This window comes from Pteronotus mesoamericanus, unplaced genomic scaffold (assembly GCF_021234165.1).
Source record: "Pteronotus mesoamericanus isolate MK-2021 breed Mesoamerican mustached bat unplaced genomic scaffold, CSHL_Meso_final contig_94, whole genome shotgun sequence".
Taxonomy (NCBI): Eukaryota; Metazoa; Chordata; class Mammalia; order Chiroptera; family Mormoopidae; genus Pteronotus; species Pteronotus mesoamericanus.
The window spans coordinates 51142757-51165623 of record NW_026555285.1 but is presented as its reverse complement, the minus strand read 5'-3'; the positions used below and the strand labels follow the sequence as shown (position 1 = coordinate 51165623).

The 22867-nt window shown below is 55.2% G+C and overlaps 1 protein-coding gene across 1 annotated transcript in view; it reads left to right on the top strand.

Moving 5' to 3' along the window:
- Positions 1 to 18770, top strand: part of SOHLH2 (spermatogenesis and oogenesis specific basic helix-loop-helix 2) — a 30364-nt gene extending 11594 nt beyond the window's left edge. Inside the window, exons 3-12 of the mRNA XM_054586709.1 lie at positions 1154 to 1215; positions 1295 to 1399; positions 3124 to 3223; positions 4896 to 5006; positions 8141 to 8288; positions 8441 to 8529; positions 9351 to 9472; positions 12151 to 12620; positions 18326 to 18421; positions 18705 to 18770. Of these exons, the coding sequence (XP_054442684.1) occupies positions 1154 to 1215; positions 1295 to 1399; positions 3124 to 3223; positions 4896 to 5006; positions 8141 to 8288; positions 8441 to 8529; positions 9351 to 9472; positions 12151 to 12620; positions 18326 to 18421; positions 18705 to 18770 (1369 nt within the window). The remainder of the gene's footprint in view (positions 1 to 1153; positions 1216 to 1294; positions 1400 to 3123; positions 3224 to 4895; positions 5007 to 8140; positions 8289 to 8440; positions 8530 to 9350; positions 9473 to 12150; positions 12621 to 18325; positions 18422 to 18704) is intronic.
- The last annotated feature ends 4097 nt before the right edge of the window (positions 18771 to 22867 follow it).

Genomic DNA, 22867 nt, shown 5'->3' with positions numbered 1-22867 from the left:
ATTCTCTCGTTTATCTTCCGAGGGAAACCCTTTTTAAACTGCGAGTTTGGGCACATCAGGGTTCATTCTTTCCCTTCCTGTTTGTTTCTTTTGGTCTTGCTCTTTATTTATGTATGTTTTTAGAAGGGTCATTTTTTTAATAGACTTTCCCACGTTGGATTTATCTCGTTTCATCCTTATAACATTCTCTAAAATATCCCTCTTTTCCTTAAGTTTTTTGTGAACTGTTGGTTAGATCAAGAATGTGGGTAAGGTTGAGACTCAGTTTTTTAAAGCAAGACTAAAAGTGGCCCATCTTACATTCTACCCAGACCTGAGCAGTTTTATCAAAACTGTCAAGATCATTTAAAAAAACAAAACAAAACAGCAAAAGTGGCACAAACTAGAGGACACTAAGGAGACACGATGCCTAATGGGAGGAACCCTGGAAGAGGACAAGCATAATAACTGAGGACATCCAAATAAAGCGTGAACTTAAATTAATAACGATGTGCCAATATTGGCTCATTACTTGTGAGAAATAATATAGGAAATTAGGTTTGGGATCGATACAAATTCCACTATTTTAAGTTTTTTGCTGTAAATATAGAATTATTCTAAAATTAAAGGTTTATTTCTATCAAGTCATCCACTCACCCTTTCCCCAGTTGTGGTTGCCATAGATACGAACCATAAAAAGACAATTCTTATTAACAGCGTGAATTCCTGCTCAGAGAAGCCATGGGTTTGACTAAAGACTCAGAATTTGGATTTCCTTGCCCATTAAACTGAAACAGAGAACCTTAAGCATCTCTTACAAATAAAGCGTGAAACAGAGTAAATATTAGGCTTAGCAAAGTCTCTCTTCCGCTTGTATTTCTCAAACACTCTGTAATTGTGCTGTGCTCTCTAGCAGCTCCCTTCAGAACTGGCTTCGTGCGACTGTGGGAAATAAGAATACATTCCCTTTCCTTACAAGTTGTTTAAAAAGTGCTCCATCTTTTCCCTCCCTGATTTGAGACGCTACTTTTACTAAATATCTATGTTCGTGCCACCATTTTAAATTCTAAAGAAATAAAATCATTCTAGTTCAATTCCTAATAAGCTAAGCTATTGAATCCCAATTTTCTGAATGACGATTTTGCTTCACTTTAACATTTGTTTTTCTTCTCAGATTTGGCAAGAAGAAAAATACACATTTTCTGTTTGTTTTTATAATCCCTGAAAATTTTAAAGGTATGTGCCTACTGGATATATTATTTGTTTTTTCTCTAGATAGAAACCATCGGTCAATATTTAATACAAATATTCTTAGGTTGTATTTCAGGGCATGGAGCTGATATTACAATAACTGAACCACTGACGATGGAGAAACTTAGTGTTGTGGTAAAATACTGGGAAACCTATTTCTCAACTACTGGTGAGTGAAAAATAAATTTCCTAAGGTTTGAAAATTTCTCATTAACATATGGCAAAAATTACATGTATATCTTTTAAAGCTGGTTTTCCACATATGCCTTTTACTTGCTGAAGACTAACCGTATGCTGTGTACTGTAGAGAACACGTGACCCTTGTCAATCGTGGGCTGAAGAAAACAAGTGTAAATAAAATGGAGGGAAACACTCTCTACCTGTGAGGAAAGACTCGCGTCTTCCCGGGACTGAGTGTGTGGTTCAGGGCGAAGGCCGCGCTGTGGTGGGCACGGGTTATTTTTGACAGTGAGACCGATACTTTTACTTTTGACAGCCTAGCTACTGCCATCATTCCTTCGTCATTAAAATGGAACTAATCGGACTGTGGCCTTGTGTGACTGTCTAATGCCAGGGCCCCCACCCGAAAGCGCATCAAAACACTCGCCTCTAAATTACTTTACTTTTTTCCGTTAATAGGGTGGTTCTTTCTGTTTTAGACAGTGAGAGTGCTTCACTGAGACCCCACATTTTTTAAACGCCTCACTTCTGTTGTATCAACGTAGTGTATCGCTGGCATCTACCACGTAAGCCAATTAGATGTTCGAATTTGGCTTGTCAAAGGGCAGACTCCACTTTCTGAAATTCCACTCAATCATTGCTGGCCACAATCAGCGGCTGTTTATGGGTTTCCTAGGCCCAGGATGCTAGCGAGGACATCTTTTAAAATTGAGATGATATTTTTCTTCAAAGGGGCCTGAAAGGCATGTGCAGAGGACCCGTGTGAGCTCGTACAGCAGCTGGCCCGGGACTCAGCGTGTCCCTTCGTTTTCACTGTTCTTTATGAACACTCAAGGAAGGCTAGTGAGTCTGCTCAGGGACATTGCGGTGGCTCCCCTCCTCCCAGGAGTGGCTTCTGCGGCGACCGCAGCTCTGCCTGCTGCCGCGCTTCCCAGGAGAGCCAGCACAGCTGGCTGCCACCACCTGTCTCGCGCCCTTCCGATGGGTCAGAGCCACGTCTGCTTCCCGGCGGCTCACCCCGGCTCTGAGGGCGAGCAGCTGCAAACCAAAAAAAACAACCAAACCACCCCGCGCACAACAAACCCAATGACACCATCAGATGCCATAGTTTGACAACGTAGCTGCTGCCCGAAGACTCATACATACTTTCTGTCTCAGCCATCCATCTGTAAATAACAGCTTCATGAGCAAACTCAGTTGAATGTGCTATAAGCAAACCTGTCTCTAAGTTTCTAGAATCTGGTTGAAAGAGGATGACCTGGGGTAAATTGTATGCAGTATTTTAATTTTGCCCACTAACTTGGGTGGTTTCGTGATTCAATCCTAAAATCGATAGATTGCTTTCTGGGGTTTTTTTTTGTTTGTTTGTTTTTTGTTTTAAATACTGCTTTGTGCCCTGGCCGGTGGCGGGGTTGGTTGGAGCATCGTCCCGTGCACCAAGAGTGTGTGGGTTCCGTTCCTGAGGGGGGTGTGGGCGGGAACAGCTGCTCGATCTTTCTCTCTCACATCACTGTTTCCCCGTCCCCTCCTCCCCACTCTCTTAAAAAAAAAATCAATAAACCTGCTCTTGGGTGAGGATGTTAAAAAATACTGCTTTATAAAGTCTATTGAGTAAAAAGTGACAACGGCCGTCGATGAAGGTGTGTCCACGTGATGAACATCGACGGCGGCAGTGGCTCTACCATTAACGTGGTCCCCCTTTTGAAATTTCAGTGAAGAGGGAGAATCCCGTGACGGCGGGAGAGCCCCGGCCGCCCCCGCGAGAGCCCTGCACCGAAGGCCTGGGGTGCTTTTCCGCTGATCTGTTTGCTTGGTTCGTTGTTGTTTTTTTTTTCCACTTTCTCAAACTAGCCGTGTTTACTGTAGGCATTTCATTAAACACCGGTGGGGGGGGAGGCTTACTGACTGTGGGACGCCAGCTCCAGGCCGGGGGCGATGCGCAAGGCGGAAGAGGCTATTTTGGGGAAGAGGGGTGTCCCTTCGCCTGCGTTTCAGGACCCGAGCTTGGGCTGCGGTCACCCACTCCGGGGCAGTCCGCTAAATGTGAAGGGCCACTTTGTACCAATCGCAGCTGCCCACAGCGGGGCAGGCGGATCGTAAGGGGCGAAGTTCCCCATCACGGATGTGTTCAGGGGGAGTCTGGGTTACCACCTATCAAAATTAAGTAATACCAGCGGTGGCCAAACTGCTTCTCAACAGAATCTTTTCTTCAAACAACTATTTTACATAAAGCCCAATAATCACTTCGATAAGAGTCTCGGCTGTCACCCACCTACCACGGAGCTTCTCCGGTGCCCCCTTTAACCTGCACCCCCATGATTGAAAATGACCCTTCAGGGCGTGTCTCTGCCTCTGGTTCTCAGCCTGAGGGGTTAGAACCCGCATCCCCACCCGCGTGGTGTAGGCAGGTGAGCTGGGGCCAGGCCCTTCGGAGGCTGGCCTTGCATCGGGCTTCTACCAGTTCGGCTCCCGTGCCTTTCTTTCCTGCACCTGCAGCCGATTGCCAAGGGGGTTTTAAATAGAGCGAAGGGTTGCAGGCAGCGGATGTAACTGCCGCCGCCAGGGGCGGTGATGGCGGGGATCCTGAGTCAGCCACTTCCGGAATTTCTTGAATGTGACCATCTGCTCTTTATAGAATGGGAGCGTTTACTATTTTGATCAAGGAAGAGGCTTGGCAGCCAATCCGTGTGGTTAAACCAAAGATGCACTCACTTAAGTAATACAGAGATATCAATAGCTCCCTTAATCTTATTGAACATTTTAACCTCAAAGAGATTTACTGTCTTAAACCACGTCTGGAATGCGAGGCTGGGAAAGGGTCTGGACAGCTCTGGGGTCTTCTCGTTTTACCTGTGACTGCTTTCTGAGTCCCCTCGTCTGGGGTCTCTGTTTTCCTCAGAATCCTACTACTAACAATACAAGGAAATTTTCAAATCAAGTTATATCCCTAGGGATAAAGGAGGTAATATTAGTTTTTAAGGTGCTTAGGGAAGCTGTAAAAAAAAAAATCAACTCAGTTCATCAAAATGCCTAGAGAAGTTCTAGAGAAATGGTAGAGCTAGAAAATGTCCAATAATCGGTAAATTTTTAAGCAGAGGGAACCAGCCGTGCCAACCGGGTGAGAAGCGCGTGCAGCGGCCCTTTGACCTTTTCCTCTCTCTCCTCTAATGCGCCTGGAGGTGCAGCCGCATAATATGGGGTCGCGGCAACCAGTGGGCTCGGATGGTTATTTTAATCTTGCTGAGAGCTGTTATTCTTTATCAATGTATTTTAGAATATCGATCAGTCACTGAGTTTAGGATGATCTTGATATAAACTCTTTTGAAATGTTTTGCACCAAATATGTAAGGCAAAGTGCTTTGATATTTACTGCACCGTTGTATGAAGCGAGAGACTTGGAGAAACACCCTGTGATTAGGGGTTGTTTACTCTTGCCTGACAATGTTCCTCTTAAATGTATGGTGTGATTTTTCCCTTGTTTCTAGTTCTGACTCTCTAAGAAACGACATTGGACTTGAATTAAAGGCTCCGTTGTCTGATTTTGAAAGAAGCAAAAGGATTTCTCTTCTTCATTCAAGCAAGGAAAAGCTGAGAAGGTGAATTTTGAATTTTTAGCACCATTCCTTTGCAGGAAGAAATGCTTTCATGAATTTTATAATTTTTTGTAATATTGTTAGAGGCCTACATGAGACTAGTAATCTCACAACCACATACATGCCGCTCATTCATTCACTTAGTCATTCAGCGAATAGCTGTGAGTATCTCCTGCGTGCCAGAAAGTGACCGGAGAACTGAGATGAAAAACAAACCCTCCTCTACGCGGAGGGCTTCGCGGAGCGCTCAGCCAGCCTCCCAAATCGGCGGCTACGAAGTCGGAAACCAGGCTCTGACACCTATCGTGGCGGAGGCGAGCACACAACGGGCTCCCAGCCAGGTTGCCTCCGGCAGAAGGAGGGCCAAGGAGGGTTTCCTGAGAAGGTGGGGGCAACGCCGAGCTGTAACCCAAAAGTTGCCGTTGCTGTGGTTCAGGAATCAGGGAGGGGCGCTTGTGGGTGGGTAGAGAGGCTGGCCGTGTGGGAAAGGCCCGTGAATTTGGAGCTGCGAGTGTTCCCATGAGTGGACTCAGGCGGAAAGAGGCAGGAGACGGGGGGTCGCGGGCGAGGGCTGAGGGCGTCCCGCTAAGGAACCTGAGGGCAACCGGGGGAGGTGCTGAAGGGACCAGTGAAGGGGTGGCGTGGCCACACATGGGCCTTAGGACGAGCCCTCCGCCAGCACGTCGGAGAGCGAGCTGAGCGCGGAGGCCAGAGCATCCGTAGGAGGAAACGAGACCGTGCACGATGGTGTCAGACTTGGGAGAGCGGGGGACAAGCCCACTTTAGACACACGGGGTAGGCAGAGTCAACGGGTGCGTGGCTGGGGCGGGGTCGAGCGTAACTTCCGAGTAGGAGGCACAGCGGACGGCCGGGGGTGACCCGCTTTTGGTGAGTTTGAACGCCTGTGGGTTCGGTGGCGCTGGCTGTCCCGTGCCGTCCGCAGAAAGGCCCGGGCTAGAGATGCAGACGCTGCGGATGCAGGTCTGTCTGCGGGGCGGGTGCGAGGTGGCTGTGATTCCAGACAAGACAAGCAGGGGCGAGAGCCTTGGGGGCCATCGCGACGGTTCAGGCCGCGGAACAATTGCTCGGAAGTGCGTCGGCATAGCGCGGCGGGGGGACAGAGGGACAGAGGGACGCTTAATACGGGACCGACGAGGACGGTACGTGTTCACTGTGGGCTCCGGGCGGGGCGTGCGTAAGTGCTGCCCATTCAGGCTCTTCATTCTTTCATCGTCTAAGTATGAAGATTTTTTAATTCTTTCAACCTCTCTCTATGTTAGAATGTTTTCCTAATAGATGTTGGGAAAACCTGTACTGTGCTTTTTCATTATGAAAGTGACGTATGCCTCGCAAAAACATTTGGAAAATATGGAAAATAAAACGAAGAAATCGTATTTTCCACAGCCCACGTCATCCAGAAATAACCGTTAGGTGGTGGTTTTCCTTTCAGTCTTGTTTTTTTTCTTTGCTGTGTGTCTCCTTTGTTTAATGGCGGTGGTCATACTTTAGCTGCCGTCTTGTATCCCGCAGTCGTATCCTATACGAATATCCCGTTTTCCGCAGTGAGCTCTGTAACTCATTTCCACTGCCCAGGAACATTCTGCTGAGCGAATGCGCTGGTGCTTGCTTACACATCCGCTTACTTTGCATGTTTAGATTGCTTTTCATCGTTTCCTGACACGCTGCTATAACGGATACTAAAAAGTTTGTCCCGTGTTTTAGATCCTTGTACGTGAAAGCTCCATGTTCACGTGTGTGAAAGGTTCAAAGCCCTCCATTCACGTTGTCAAGTTGTTGACGTTTCCGTCTCTCTCTCTCTCCTGAACGGCCCCTGAGACAGGCCCCGAACCCTCAGTCCTCCCCGAAGCCCATTGAAAGGACCGCTGACCTAGAATAGCTCACGTAGTCACTGGTCCATGTCGGACTAGATTTTTTAGCACTATTATTGCCCTGCTAAGGCTCAGAGGTTAGGTGACTGCCGGCGGTCCTGGCCCTCAAGGCGTGATAGTCAGCGCAGGCAGGCGTTTCCTCGTGTTTATGACAGGAATCCTTGGAAAAATGAAGAGATCGAAGGCTTTGGTGAATTTAGATTCATATTTCCTCGCGTTTCCCTTGGGAACTATGGGACGTGCAGGTTAGCTCTGTTCTGGCTCCGGCCTGGCTGTTCTCACCTGCGTGTGGTTTGTCGGTCTGCCCGCACCTGCGGCCTTGCCCTTGGCTCAGTGCCCAGCCCTGGCTCACGAGAGGCTCACGGATCTGTGGTTCGAAACGTGGCCCAGGTCACAGTGATGGGAACATTCTGATGTCTCTTTGCTTCTAGGCTTCTAGTGGGAGTTGCCAGAGGATTCACTTTGTAGAGCGCGCAAGTCCCTCTTCTGGGGGAAGAGCCAACGGCAGGCGCCATCGGTGGATGTGGGCAGTGGCCCCCACCCGAGGGGAGACATTCCAAGATCCCCACCTCCCCCCGCCCCCGCCGAGGAGGTGCCTGAAACCACAAACCGTACCAAACCCTATATGTACTGTTTTCCCCTATACATACATACCTCTGAAAAACTAATTTATAAACCGGGCACAACGAGAGATCAACAACAGTAACTACTAATACAATAGAACAAATATAACCATACACTGTCATAAAAGCTGGGTGCATATGGTCTCTCGTAAGCGATCGGAGACAACCCCGGAGCCACCAGCACACAGGCGGCACACGCAGCGCGGAGGCACATGACCGAGGGATGGTTCCCAATAGGCCAGACCGGGCCGAGCCGGATGGCGGGTGATTTCATGACGCAGCTCAGAACAGCGCACAGTTTAAAACGTACACGTTGTTCCATTCCGAACTTCTCCGCTTTATGTTTTTGGCCAGTGATCGACGGCAGGTCGCTGATCCTGGGACGTGGAACGGCAGAGAAGGGGACCCCTGTGTCCCCAGGTCTGGGCCTGGGGTCTGTGAGCACATGCTGCCCATGTGGGCGCCCAGGGCTTGTGACGCTGCTGGCTTTTGGGGACACGGCCGTCCTCCCACTGGGAGACTAGACAGGGAGGGGCAGCGTGCTTTTTACGCAGAGCCCCTGGCAGGGGGCTGGTGGGTGCAGAAGCAGCCGGGGCTGATGGCCCCCCTCTGCCGCCCCCTGCAGGGAGCGCATCAAGCACAGCTGTGAGCAGCTGCGCGCCCTGGTGCCGGGTGGCAAGGGCAGGAAGAACGACGCGGCGTCCGTCCTGGAGGCCGCCGTGGAGCACGTGCAGCGGGTCCGGGACAGAATCCCTCCGGCCGTCCTGGGCCAGGTATGGACCCGGGGCCCCGGCGTTTCCCGCCGCCCCCCGGCTAGGCTTTGACGCTACAACCGTGCCTCTCTCTGGCCTGTGTCCCGGGAGGCGTGCGTGTGTCGGTGAGGAGGACGGGCCCCGCTAAGTGCAGCCTTCGCTCTCTGTTGCAGATTGCGGAGGCACTCCAGCGCAACGCCAGGTTCTGCAAGAAGCAAGCGCCCTTCCAGCTGCCCCTGCCCAGTGCGGCCGCCACGCCAAGGTGTGCTCGGGGCCCCTGCAGGCTCCCCCGGTGCCATTGTGGGGCGAGGAGGCGGCCCGCACCCGCCCACGTGAGCGCCTTGGCGTTGGTTAGGGCTCAGGGAACTGCCCCGGCCGGTGGCTCCGTGGGTTGGGGCGTGTCCAACCTGGGCACCAAGAGGTGGTGGGTTCGGCCCCCGGTTGGGGGGGGGGTGCACGGGAAGCAACCCACCTGTGTCCCTCTCATGTCGATGTTTCCCTCTCCCTCCCTCCCTCCCTCTCTCTGTCTGAGACCAGTGACCGTATCCTCGGGTGCGGGTTAGAAAAGAAACCCCATGGCTGAGGCACATCATTTCACGGCAGCGATAAAATACGTGGTATTTTCAGGCCCCGGTGCTGTTGTCACTTGCCTAGTGTCCTCTTGCTATTTCCGAGGACCCTAAACCAGGGCTTTCCCGGTGGCGGCGGCCGTGACCGTGGCCACGAGTAGGGACACAGTGGATTCTAGCGTTCCTTTGTCACGGGAAGTCACAGGCTTTGGAGCAATGAATCCCTCACAAAACCACCAGCACACACGGTGACGTGCCAAAGGAGCACTTCCTATTCAAGCCGATTGGAAGAGTAAACGAAGGAAGACGAGAGAGGAAAAGCACGTCATTCCTTCGCACCCTAAAGAATCATGCGGGTCCCGTTCGGCAACGCATTCTTCTACTTCGACAACCCATCGTTTGGGCTTGTGCTGTGTTTTATGACCCGAATGATAGAAGAACAATGGAACTCAGTCATGTTCCTGCAGTCTTCCTTGAGAAATGTGTAAAGTACTTTTTTTTCTGTCTTTTTAAGGGAAAACAGTGTATCGGCCAGCGTGCACCCACCTGGGAGAGGAATCAGCTTCCTGGCGAACAGGTGCCTGAGTCTGTGCCCCGCCCCTGCCTCCGGGGGCCCCTCAGATGGCGCCGTGAGAGGTGAGCTCGGCCGCACCCGGGGGTGGCAACATGCCGGACCCGCGCGCTCCTGGGCTTCTCCGCTCCCCCCACTCCCGTAACCTGGGGCTGGAGCCCGGCCGGGGGTCCCACCAGGAGCCGCTCCGGGGTCGCCTGCTGAGGCACACGGGCCGGCCCCAGGCACCTCACTAGCGCCCTTCCGAAGGTGGGCCCGACGTTGACCGTCACGACCAGAAAGCGCGCCTTACTGAGGGGTGACCAGCGCGCTGGGGGCTTTATTTATGCGAGTAGAACCTAAAGGGAATACGTTTGTATTCATTCCCCGCTAGGTCCTGAGCGCTGCACGCGTGAGTTGATTGACCACCTTCATGCCTGTGTCCCCTTCTTGGGGGCCGGGCGAGCCCAGCACCGTCCTGCCTGCGTCACGCCTGTGTCATGCCTGTGTCACGCCTGTGTGGGGCTCGTGCCCGCTTCCTCTGTGCGCTTTCCTGCCTTTTGTAGCCTTGCACGTGTTACTTACTGCCTGCCTCCTCCCACTAGAATACCTCCCCCGCCCCCCCCCGCATACACACATGGGGCATTTTCCGGCCGGCTACGCTCATTGCTGTGCTTCTAGCGCCGAGAGCCGTGCCCGACTCGCATGGACGCTCAGGAAGCGGCGTGACACGCAGGTTCATTGCGAACAGGCCTTTACCCACCACGGGGCGCGTGTGTTGTTTGGGTTACACAGGCTGGGCCGCCCATGTACTCGCAGAAATAAGATTGAAGAGGCAGAGGCAGAGTAAAAGGACCCAGCGACTGTGTGACCTAGCGTCCCCGAAGGTTACTCTTCCGTGAGACGCCAGCCCTTGCCGCGTGTCCCGCTCCTGGGCTGCCTCTCAGAGGCGGGGACACCCGGCTGCCTCCCCGGGCGTCGAGGCTGCGGCGGCCCTTGCCCAGACCCGCACCGAGGGGACCCCGCACTCTCACCGCGCCTGCCCGCGCTGGGGTGGCCTTTCGCGCCCTCGACCCGGCTCACTGCCCGGTCGTCCCCCGGTTCCAGCTCAGACGTCCCTGCTCCGCGGGTGGGGGCACGCGGACGACCAGTACGTGGTCCCCTTCCTTACGGAGGTCGCACATCGGAAGCAGAGCGGCCGCAGCCGCACGACGCGACTCCTCCGGTCGCCGCAGTGCTGCTTAGGGCGCCGTGCTCAGCGCAGGGACAGAGCGGAAGCCACAGGCAACTACACGGTGACTCACCGGGGATGGTGTCCGGTGTCGGAAGAGAAAGGGGGGCGAAACCAGAACGTAGCCCCCCTTGGTCATGCAACCAAGCCAGCGTCCGGGGGATTCATTGGTCGGCTTAGGCTTCTCTCCAGCCTCAGGGAGAGCGGGGAGGAGAAGGGGAAGGAAGTAGCCGCGACCGTGCTAACGTGCTGAGAGCAGCTGGCTGGCGGCCGCGCCGAGTGCCGAGATCAGCCCGTGTCCACTCAGATGGAGGTCAGGCCGTGGGTGCGTGCCCGCGGCTGTCACCTCTTGCTCCTACGTCCCCTCCTTCTGCGTTCTCACCGTGCGAGTTCAGGCGGGAGGAGAGCTTGCAGATCCTTGAGTCAAAACCCCCGTTTGTTTTCATTTGACTTACATTTTTCCATTTGAAAAGCAATAGTAGTCCTTTACTAACCCAACAGTGGTAATAACTGTTTTCTAAATGTCTTGCGTTCAAGTCTCTTTCTGTGCATTTTCCTGCAGGAGCGGTCGTGAGGGACGTCCGATTGTGTCCCCCACTTTTGTTACTTAGCCTAGCGTCCTAGACAGTTTCATGTTCACGCATTTATAGTTTCCGGGGTACGCATTTAGAGTTTCCGGTTTTACGGGGAGAGTGCCTACCTCTCTTCTACGACAGGAAGCACGTATGTCCCCCTGTGACTTTTCCGCACTTTGGTCTTTTCCTTGGGCTGAGTACCGGGAAGTCTGGCGTGAATGAGTTTGAGATCGCGAGCACATGTAGAGCCCGTGTTGCGTGAGCCAAGTGTTTGAAATCAGTGACGTCCCTCCGACTTCGTTCTGGTCACCTACGCCCGTCCGGACCGTGATGCGGGTGGGCTGATCCAGCGCAGCGTTTAGGCGACGCCAGGCTGCCTTTGCTTGTCCTTTGCCGCCAATCAGCGCACGCGTCTGCTGAAATGCGAAGACTCGCAAATATTCCAGGTACCTTTGTAGTTAGAAGTACAATCGCTTTTATTATTATTAATGTCCAGAAAAAAATAAACAGGTATTCATGGCGTCACTTGAGATTACGTTGTTAACATCCATTATGCATTTTTAAGTGTGTTCCTGCCTCCCAGGGGCCGTTGGGCGCCGCTGCGTCCATGCAGCGGCGCAGCTTGCCGCCCTGGCAGGGAATCAGCCAAAAGCAGTCGCGGCTGCAGGGAGTTCTTCCGACGTCTTGCTTCCTGGGGACGGTCACCTTTTGATTACGGTGGAAACAGCACCCCCCCCCCCCACACACACACTGATGCTTCTCTAAAATCCGCCCTCTAATGACGCGAGGACCCTCGTTTGTAATGTACCTGTTGCATTAAATGCTGCTCCTAACGTGTCCGCTTTGTTTTCCCAGCAGCAGTCGGGTGTAGCGATTCTGTCTGTGCGAAACGTGGGGAGGACAGAGAGCTCGGGGACGGGAGCACACTGACGGTCACGCACTCTCCTTGTTTTCCAAGGTCCTCCCAGCTCCGCCCCGGAGACAGCGGCCGGGCACAGGCACCAAGGCTGCGCTCCCAGCCCAGCGCTGCCCCTTAGCTCCTCCCACGCCATCAGGTACTGTCCCACAGTCGTCCCCTGCTGGGGCGCGGCGGCCGGCACCAGTCACAGTGTCTGGGGGTCCCTGCCGTCGCCCGGGCCTGGAGCCCCCAAGGGCCTCCCTCCGCACTGCAGCTCCGCGCAGGGCCAGGCGCGCACGACGCGGCCCGACTGCCTGGTAAGTCTTCGGGGCTCCTGGACCTGCCCGGGCTCTGTCCCTCCAACCAGCAAGGCCCCTGACGTGCGTGTTGCTGCGAATGCCCTGGTCAGAAACCCCGTAGGCGTGGGACCGGGCGCAGTCAGCCCGGGCCTCCAGCCCGCGTTCCCAGCGGTGGTGTCGAGGTGTCCGGAGCCAGTGAGTCTGGACGCGGCTCAGCTGGTGGGAGCCTCGGTAACCAGATGGAGCCCAGGTCCCTCAGAGCTGCTCCCTCTGCCCCTCGGCTTCCACGGGGACACACCGCTCTCCCAGCCTCGCGCTCCGTGGGCCCCACCCCCGGGGCTGCCACCCAGCCTCTCTGCCGCCAGCTGCCATGCTAGGTGAAGCCTGTTCTTCAGCCGTGAAGCTGGCTGCTGTCAGGCCCCAGGCGCCCTCCCGGCACAGAGGCTGGTGGGGCCCCCACCGCGTCTGGCCTCGCGCCGCCGCTGAGCACGTAGCGCGCGTGCGCGCAGTCCCCGCCCTCCTGGGCGCTGTCGGATCCGCGGGAGGAGCGCCGCTGCCGATGACCTTGCCCAGACTTGGGAGAGGCCGGGGTGCTCACCCCCGCGGGAGGGGCCGTCAGAGCAGGGGCGCAGGACTGAGAGCGTGCCCTGAAGAGGTGTGAAGCGTGGTCGGGGGCTGGGAGGGAGGAAGGGGAAGGGCGTTGCGGCGGGCGCACCAGCACCCGTAAACGGTGGCATCTTCATGGGGGTGGGGAAGAGCCGTCCGCCTCTGGGGGAAGACCCCAGCCCGGCTGGCCTGCTCAGACTGTGCTCCAAACACCTCGAAATGGGGGCTCCTACCTTTGCGTAATAACAGTAGCCAGCATGTTTTGAGTGCTCAGTAGGGGAAGAGCGTGCCCCATACTCTGCGTCCTTAATGTGGATGAGCTCTTGGCCCTGAAACTGTCCTTGTAGGTACCTCCTAGTAGGGTTTCCAGGGGGCATCTATGAAACGGGAATAATCGTGACCTTGCCAAAGCGTTTATGGGAAAACTATGCTGGAGAATTACAAAGAGATCTTGGCATATGACGCCTGTATCAACAAACCTAACAGCCATTGCTAAGTCATCAGTATAGCAACACATTGCAACACTGTTGTTCTATTGTTGACCTGTACTTAGTCTCCAGCGTTTGTGGTAAGAAAAACATTACTTTTAATAACAGTCATAAATATTTAAAAACCTGCAGGTGTAATGCACCTGAACATTTCACGCGGTTTTGGAGATCATGCCGTACCGCTTTAGGGCACGGGAAGCACGTTTATAACCTCACGAGTAAGGGCGGGGCCGGGCTCCGGTAACGCGGTGTCTCTCCCCTTCGCAGCCGCAGTTTTGGGCGTATCGGTAGCCCGTGGCTGGAACGCGTGTTCTAGCCCACCCGGCGGGCGCAGGGGGACAACTCAGGAAGCGTGGGACAGGGCGACCTCGAAAGCTACCTCCGGAGGCCTCACGTCGGAAGAGTTACCCCGCGAGGCTCCTGGCGCACGTGCTGAACGCTTCGGTGGCTGGAGAGCCCCCGTCCGCACCGCGCGCCCCGCCCTGATAGCTGCCGGGCGGACGGCCTGGAAACCGCCACTCTTTTTCCCCTCAAAAACGGTTCCACAGTTGATGAGAACGGTGCACGATTAAGAAGACCCGCGGGACCGGATAAAGGGACGTGTCGGGGGCGGTGCACCGATACTCCGGTGTTGCTGGGGGTGGGTATGGCCACTTGAGCAGTTTTAGTTTTGCTGTGAGTTACTGTCACCTATTTCTGGGTGGGTCCCCCGCCCCCCGCCCAGATTTGACATTTTAGAGAGCTTGCTTTGTTCTCCGCCATTCAAATGAGTTACCTCAGTCTGAGGGCGATGCGAGCCTTCCCCTTGACGGCTCGCCAGAGCATCGACGTGTGTGTGGGTGCACTTCGTAATCCACTGAATGGAATAATCGCGAACAGGTAAATTTTTCCGTAGAGTCTTTTGTTACAGACGAGGAGGTTTTATTGTTTGGTTTTCACCTCCTCTTTGTAGGTAGGAGAAAAGGCTATTGAAAGTAAAGGGAGAAAGATTTTTTGGTTTCTATTTCCTTGAAGTGTTCTTAGGCATAATGTGTTTTATAATTAAATACTCAGTTTTGGCCCCCCAAATGGTGATCCACTGTGGTTTTGTCGCGCGAACGTGGACCCTGTCTTTTAGAAGCACGTGGGGCGGGGAGTTGTAATGGGACCAGATTTTTGGCGGCGTTTAAAATTTACTTTAGGAGCCTAATCTTCCTACTCAATTGCATCGCTTCCCTTTGAGGAAGCCAGGGTGGTGGAATCTGCAGCTGTTTGACAAACGTGGTAAAGACACGGGACGTTTCCAGCTAAGGTTCCACGCTTGTTGCTGCGGACGTGTGCCGCCTCCGCACTCTTGCCCGTTAGGAGTCATCGATCCAACATTGTAAGAGAACCTGCTGAGGTGTTTTGGGCACCGAGGCGGCTTCCGACACCCGCAGCTGGTCTTGTTGCTGCTGGGACTTTCTCTTGGCATTGTGTTCCCCCGGGTCCCCGTGGACTGTGACAGGCTGCCTGTGGCTGGTGACCCAGCGGAGGGTGGGGTGCACCCTGAGGTCCCGTCCACGAGCTCCTCTCGGTCCTCTCCCTCCTCTCGACAGGAAGGCGAGGCGACCGGATCTGTCGCGAAAACTCCGCGTTTTCTTTCAAAGCCGGTTCCCACGATCCCGAACGCCACGCAATGTCCACGTTCATTTCTGATGCTGAAGTTGCACGCTGAACAAGTGATACTCTTCCAGGCAAGCTCAGCTCTCCACCCGGGGGAAGGGGCAGCGGGGCCTGAGCCCATAGACAAGGAGCCGGACTTTCCTGTGTGAAATCGTGCTGACTAGTCACGAGACGGTCGCAGTGCTGTTTTCTCAATGAGGAAGGTGTCAGGGGTCTGCCCAGAAAATGGGACAGCTTGCAGGTTTCCCACGAGTGGCACGGCAGCCCCGGTCCCCGTCCGAACAGGGAGGAGGCAGAAGCAAACTTTCTCTGGGCCCTTTCTGCGGCCCCGGAGAATTATCGGGCATTTCCTTGAGGCAAGGGACTTCGCCTTACCCATGTCTGTCCTCGGTGTCAGCCGCCTGGCTGGTGGGATGGACAGACGCACAGACCCTTGGGTGGACGCCCGAGGGACTGGGGGCCTGAGGGGAAGGGAGGGCTTGGACTCGGTATGGCAATGACAGAGGGAAGAGCGCGGTGGGCACAGTCAGGCGCCGCGACGGCAGGGGAGAGGGCCAAGCGGGAGCCGGTGTGTCCGTGGCCACATGCCGATCTGCTCCCGCCTGCTGCTCGCCCCCACGCACGGGGCGGATGGACAGGAATTGGTCGTGTTCATACAAAAAACGCTGTGTGGTCGACGAAACCCTCACAGACCACCCGGTTGCTCATCAATTTTTCAAGCTCTTCCTTGGCCAGTGTTATCTTGGGTGCTGGGAATGCAGCTCTGCAGACGGCGGGGGTCTTTTTAACGGCCTGTGTCTAGGAGCGCGGAGGCTGCCGCAGAGGCGCGGGAGGGCTTTGCGAGAGCCGTGCGCCTCCGGACCCCACCGGGAGGTGCGGCTCGCGGGGTCCTGGAAGGCTGCACTCTGCACGGGACGGTGCTGATGCGGGGCCATGGTTGCGGTTTTCGGGGCTGATCTCCCACACACCGAGGGGCGCAGAGAGGTGACCGCCAGGAGCCGAGCCCCCCGCCGCCCCCCGCCGCCCCCCGCCGCCCCCCCGCCGCCGGCCGCTGGGCCCAGCGTCAGCGATCATCCGTCCGCGCTGGTGGGCCCGGGTCAGTTTTGCTGTGATGTTTCAGAAGCGCCTTGGGAAGTCAGAGGGACAATTAAGGGAAAGCGCCCTGGGCCCAGATTAGAGTTGAGGGACTTTCAAAGGTGGGAATGCCCTGGGCAAGGAGGAAGGTCACTGGAAGGGGGTGTGGGGCGGGCAGGTTCCCCGCCCTCCGGCCCATCTAGGTGGCAACTGAAGCGGCTTCTGGGAGGGAAAGTCTTCCACATTTTTGTGAGACCTCCTGGGTTTTATAAAATTACTCACAAGGCCTGGTTGAAAGCAGAAGGTCGCTTTTGCAAGAGAATGAGCGTTAGGAAGATACATCATTTCTCTGAATACTTGGCAGTGGCGGATCCTAACACAACTTTGAAGCCAGAACCTTTGAAGCCCCGTGGCCGTTGCTGTCCAGCCGTCGGCAGACCCTCAGCTGCCCCCAGCCTCCAACGGCCCCCCGGGGGGTGGAACGCGGAAGCAGGGAGCCCGCGAGTCACCTGCACCTGCGTTGATCCCGGGCGAGGGCTGGTTTCGCCGCAGCGGGCATGTGACACCCCTGAGCAGGAGTGAGCCCTCAGCTCCCCATGCTTCAAGCTGGTTTTCACACCCTGGGGAACAGAAAACAGGAACACGCACGCACACTCACGCATCTATCTTACACAGTCTGTTGTACACGGTTGAATTTTACTCATGAGACGCGTGTAGTTTTCACTTTTACCCAGAGTGAAGATCTTGCGGGGTCAGATTACCAAGTCGGCGGGCTGGCCCACGGCTCCGAGGAGCCTCGGAACGAGGCCGCTGAGCGGAGCACGCCCGCCTGTTGTGGAAACGAGCTGCCCAGCTGTGCCCAGCAGTTTGCAAACAGCCCGTCCCCTCACCGCGCCCCCAGATAGTCGCCCCATGAAGGTGCGGGGCGTGGCGTCTCCTCCGGCCGCCCTGCCTCAGGCCGTGTTCTTGTGACCCTCAACAGAACAGCCAGGGCTGAAAACTCTCTGGCTTAGGGCTCGGGATGTTCTGGGCCCCTTTCGACCCCCTCCCAGGGCCCGGGGCTGCGAGCCTGGGAAACGCTGCGCTGTGTTTCCCTGAGATCGGAGCTGATCTCAGTTTCGAGCCAGAAATGATTAGAAAGTAGGAACAGTCCCCGCAGCCATGGGGACTATTTTTTGTTAGAAGCAAAAAAAAAAAAATAGTTTGGAAAAATTTGAATATGAACCTGTCTTGTGGGCATGAAACACTTTAAAGGTTCACCCTGATCCCAGGCAGCGGAGGAATTACCGCAGGCCTTCCGCTGAGCCCCCGCGGCCCCCTTGCTTTCCTGGGTCTCGTGAGGACAGTTTTGGGGGGGGGGTGTTCCTCTCTAGACCCTCACTGCCCGCCCCCCGACGCTAGAGCTGAGGCACACGGTGGACGTCATGTTGGGCCAGGGCCCCGGCCCCTCTAACAGCCACAGAGCCCGATGGGCCCAGGACGCGTTTACACTTGGTGTCCCCGTCAGTTCTGCTGACAACCGGAGCCGTACGAGGACGTCATGAGATGCCCCTGTCCGCGGCAGGTCTGGGGCAGGACCGTGGCGGCCTGGAGGGGCGGTCACGGGCCATCAGGTGAAGGGGTTTGCCCTGAGAGCCGCGGCTCGGGTCCAGCCGGGGCTGGGGAAGACCCTCCGGCCGCCCAGCCAAGGAGATAAACTCAGGCCAGCGGGGGCCGGGGCCGGGGCCGGGGCCGGGGCCGGGAAGGTGCCTGTACCGGAGTGAGCACGCGCGGCCCCGGATGCCTTGTGGAGAAGGTGCCTGTCCAGGTTAACCGTGACAGAGGCGCAGGTGAAACCCCGAACACTCACCCCCAGAGCCGGCTTGGTGCCACCTCAGGATTGCCTTCCGGTGCCAACGAGGGCACAAGATTACCGATCAGGCCCCATCGCAAAGCCACGGGAGACCCGGCAGGCTCCCGGCCTAGAATGACCAGCCAGCGTCCACGCCTGGGCAGGCCGCTTGCCTGGCGCAACGGCGGCCCAATGCCGCCACCGGCCGCGCCCCTCCAGGGGCCAGCACAGCCCCGACGGGGCCCAGGATGGCCTGTCCTTCCCCCTCCGCCCCGCCTGCCCCTCCTCCCCAGCGGGGCCTGAGCTCCCGCGTGCCAGGCACCGAGCACGAGGCGGCCAAGACACCCCTAGAGGCGGTGTGGTGCCCGGAGGAGGATGTGCGCTCGGAGGTCAGAACGGCGCGACCGGGGCTCGGTGCCCCCTCCCATCAGCTGCACGTCGCCGGGTAAATTATTCCTCCGCGTGTGCCTGTTTCCGCCTCCATAACGGGGACGTCACGCTGTCGTTTACTGGCTCAGGTTCTGCAGGCTGAGGCAATGTTTTGAAAGTTCCTGGCGAACAGCAGGTCCCCTGCAAAACGTGGCTGCCACTGACCCCCCTGCCTTGCCTTCCTGCGGCCTCCCTGCTGCAAGGATCTGGGAGCTCGGAGTCACCCAATGCTGCTCTTCCCAGCCTGGCAGGACCCTGGCTCCTAGTTGCTGCGGGATCCGCACGCCCCTCCCCGAGGGCGGGCTGTAGAGTGGGCGGGAGATGCCTGGCTTCCCCGGGACTCCGCATCTGACCCCCGTGCCAGCCGTGCCACGGCCCACCCGCCCACAGAACGGCCGAGCGGGTTTGCAGGGGTGGGGCGGGGGAGGGAGCGGGGCGTATCGCCTGGGGCCCCGGGCCGCATTTCTCCGAGCCTCAGTTTCCCATCTGCAGAGCCACCACCCACCTGGTGAGTTTGTTCTGAGGATCAGAGGCGACGTCAGCAACCTGTCATTGAAGGTGGCCCCGTTCCCATGGACACGGCTCGGTGGGTACGATGCTCCCTGCCCTTGCTGGCTCCTGGGTGCACACGCTGGGCTGGGTCTCTCAGCGGAAGGCACGCAGCGCCCGCTCGCTCCCCCCGAAACTTGCGCTCTCCTGCCCCCTTACTCAGGCCATAGACACCAGCAACAGGCAACAGCGACCTTCTTCAGTGCATTTGAATCTGTTGAAAGAGATTTTAATTTGTGTTAGAAGAGGGATGTGGGCCTCCTGCAGCCCCGGGGTGGCTAGGAATGCGGCCCAACACGAAATTGCTCATCAGTTTTCGTTAGCGTTTGTGTATTCAACACGTGGCCCAAGGCAACGCGTTGTCTTCCAGGGTGGCCCAGAGGCTCCAAAAGCTCGGACACCCCTGGTTTATAACATTTAAACAAAACAAAATGGCATAAAATAGAGTTAAAAAAAAAACAACCCCTCTCTTCCTCTGAAATCCCACTCTTTAGAAGTAACCAGAGTGGTGTGCTTCCTTCTAGACTGTGTTTAATGCATGTGAAAACAGTGCGGGCATGGGGACAGATTTGCTGTGAAATCTGAAATAATATTCTATTGTTCTGCACTCACCCCCCCCCCCCCTTAACGCGTTTGTGGACATTTTCACTCTTTTTAATAACTGGCATTGTGGTCTATTTGAAGACTATCTTCAAATATATTAATTAGTTTCAAAATGTCTAGAGTTAGGCCTGTTTTCACTTAAAAAATGTTTAGAAACAGTATTACCACAAACATCATAGTGACATTGTTGCACAGTTACACACCGTACCTGTGTGCTACATGTAGCAAACCAGTGTTTACTGAGCGCCCTCTACCAGCAGGCACAGCCAGCAAAAACCCTCCCCTGGGGGCCTTGGACGGGTAGACAGAGCCTCCCTGGGAGTCAGGAGCCGGGTGGGTGCCTTAGGGAAGGGAGCCCACAGCTGGGTGCTGTCTCGGGGCGGGAGGCCGGGAGCCTCTGAGAGAAGGGAGCGTGTGGAGGAGGCTTGGCCAGGAGGAGAGAACAAGCCACTGGGTGATGTGGGCAGAGGGCCTCCCAGGGAGAAGGCCCGAGGCCCGCGAGGCTGCGGGTTTGGGGTCCTTCCAGCCCCGCTCGGCAGGGGCGCCCCTCCACCCCCAACTGGGCCTCCTCCCCTCCCAACTACCCAGGGACCTCCCTCCAGCCGTGGTCCCCTGTCCTCTTGGACCCGGAGGAGTCCCTTTCTGCAGGATCAGCCCCTGGCACAGCAAACCCGCTGTAATATACCTCCCAGTGTGAGAACCAAACCAAAAGAGCTTTCTGTGGCTCCGCCTCCCGGCTCTCCCCTGGCTGCTCCGTTTCTCTGGCCCCTTTGGAGTCCGCCTCCTCCCTCACCTCCTTCCTCTTCCTCCTCTTCCTCACGTCCCACTCTCTCCCGGGCAAGCATTTTTACTGCCCTGGGTATATAACGCGCGATGAATGATCACGGAGTGAATAAACCAGAGGCCAACACCCCAGTCAAGAAACAGAACGCTGCCCACGCCCCAGAAAGCTGGTCAGCTCTTCTGCTTCCTGCTCTCCCTCCTCCCCCCAACGACGACTAGCGCCCCTTTGAGCACCCCCCATTCTTTTGCTTTGCTTTTGAAAAATGGCTTGGCGATGACACCTGTGTGTGCTGTGCGTGTTTTCTCTTGCCCGGCGTTGCATTTGGGACACCCGCTCATGCTGCGGCGGCAGCGGGGACTGGATCCGCCAGGGCCTGGCGGGGCCTAAGGGTTTATGGGTGGTTTTCTGAGTGAAATAAAGCCTTGGGAGGTTTCCGCAGAGGAGGCCAGGGTATGATTCTCACAGCGAAAGGCTCCTTGGCTGCTGCCTGGAGATGAGGCTGGGGCGGGAGGGCCTGGCCGAAGAGGGGGGCACAGACTCTGGGGCGAAAGCTGCCGCAACACCCCAATCACATTACTACATTCTCCGGCTTTAAAAAGACAAGGTGTCACGGGGCCGGCCCGCGGTGGGGCTAGACAAACCCAGAATAAATCAGGCTCCGTGTTGGGCTCGCAATTATGGGACCAGGTACCACAATTTCGACCCAGAAAATAACTTCACAACAAAAAGAGCCATTGGAAACAAGTGTACTTTTAAACAGTAAAATAGGGTAATTTATGGCTGAGAATAAATATAGGAGCTTCCGAATTTTGAAACTTTGGGTCTTAGAAGTAATACTTCATCAAACACAAAAAGAGGCTCAAGGCCGGAAAACCAGACCAAGGTCAGCTCCAAGGGGCGGGGTGAAATCGGGACACTCGTCAAAGCCGATGATCCATCAGCAGGGTCGGATTTATGGGTTGGCGGGACAGGCTAGGACCATGCTATCTAGCTGCCCGATAAGTTTTTGCATTACTGTTTACCTATATCTTGTTATTTTTGGCACATTACAAAGATTTCATTCCCCCTCAGGGACAAGTGATTTTTAAATGACTCGGTTGAAACCCAGGTTTACACGTGGTTGAGTTTTCATCTATTTTTTTTCTTGGTTCTGAAAGTTCTTAGCTTCTGAAATGGAAGGTTTAACATTTTTACTGAGATGCAAATACTTCATTCTGTGTTGGTTTTCACAGCATTCTGGGCAGGAAATGAGGCTGGAACGGGGTGGATTTTATATCCTGCCTTGAGCTACACACAAAAATCAGCTTAAAATGTGTTCAAGACTTGACCTGTGACCTGAAACCATAAAATCCTAGAAGAAAACACAGGCAAGAAGGCGCTTGACCTCGGTCTTAGCCTTGATGCTTTTGGATTTGATCCCTAAAGCAAAGGCAACAAAAACAAAAATAAATGAGAGAGACAATATCCAATGAAAAAGCTTTCACAGAGCAAAGGAAACATCAACAAAACCGAGAGGCAGCCTAGGAGAAAATATTTGCAAGCCACATTTCTGAGAAGGGGCTAGTATCCAAAATGCATGCGGACTCAATACAGCTCAACAGCAAAAAACCTAAATAACCCAATTAAAAAATAGACGAAGACTAGCAATTGGCATTTTCCTAAAGCAGTCACGTGCACAGTCAACGGCAATACGACGAGGGGCTCAGCGTCACTAACCATCAGGGAAGAGCAAAGCAGAACTGCAGTGAGACGCCATCTAAAACCTATTGTGATGTTTATTGTCAGGAGGACAAGCGATGGCCTGGCCGGTGCGGCTCAGCAGGCTGGGCATCACCCCACAAACCGGAAGGTCCCCGGTTTGGTTCCTGGTCAGGGCCCAGGCCTGGGTAGCAGGCCAGGTCCCTGGGTCGGGGGATGCAAGAGGCAACCAATTGATGTTTCTCTCTCACATGGATGTTTCTCTCCGTCTGCTCCCTTCTCTCAAAAAATAAAATCTTAAAAAAAAAAAAGACAAGCAATAAATGCTAGTGAGTGTGTGGCGGAAGGGAACCTTTGCACACTTTGTAAAATGGTGCAGCCTCTGTAGGAAGTAGTATGGAGGGTCCTCAAGAAATTAAACATAGAACTACCACGCGGTTTAGCGATTCCAGTTCTGGGAGTGTGTCAAAACGGTACGGAGCCATGGTCTCCAAGGGGTGTCTGCGCCCGCACGTTCACTGCGGCATTACTCCCCGGAGCCCAGGTACGGGAACAACTGCGCTGTCTGTCAACAGGTGAGTGGGTAGAGAAGATGCGATGGGTATCTGTCTCTATACATCTGTATTATATCGGTCTCTATGGAGAGCTATCTGGAGGACAAAAGTGGGCTTACTGATGCCAATGAGGAACGCCGCGCCAAAGGGCGCGGGAGTGTGGCACGTAGGGCACAAAGAACGTGTAAACCATGAAGGCCCCCAACCTGAGCTCTTAC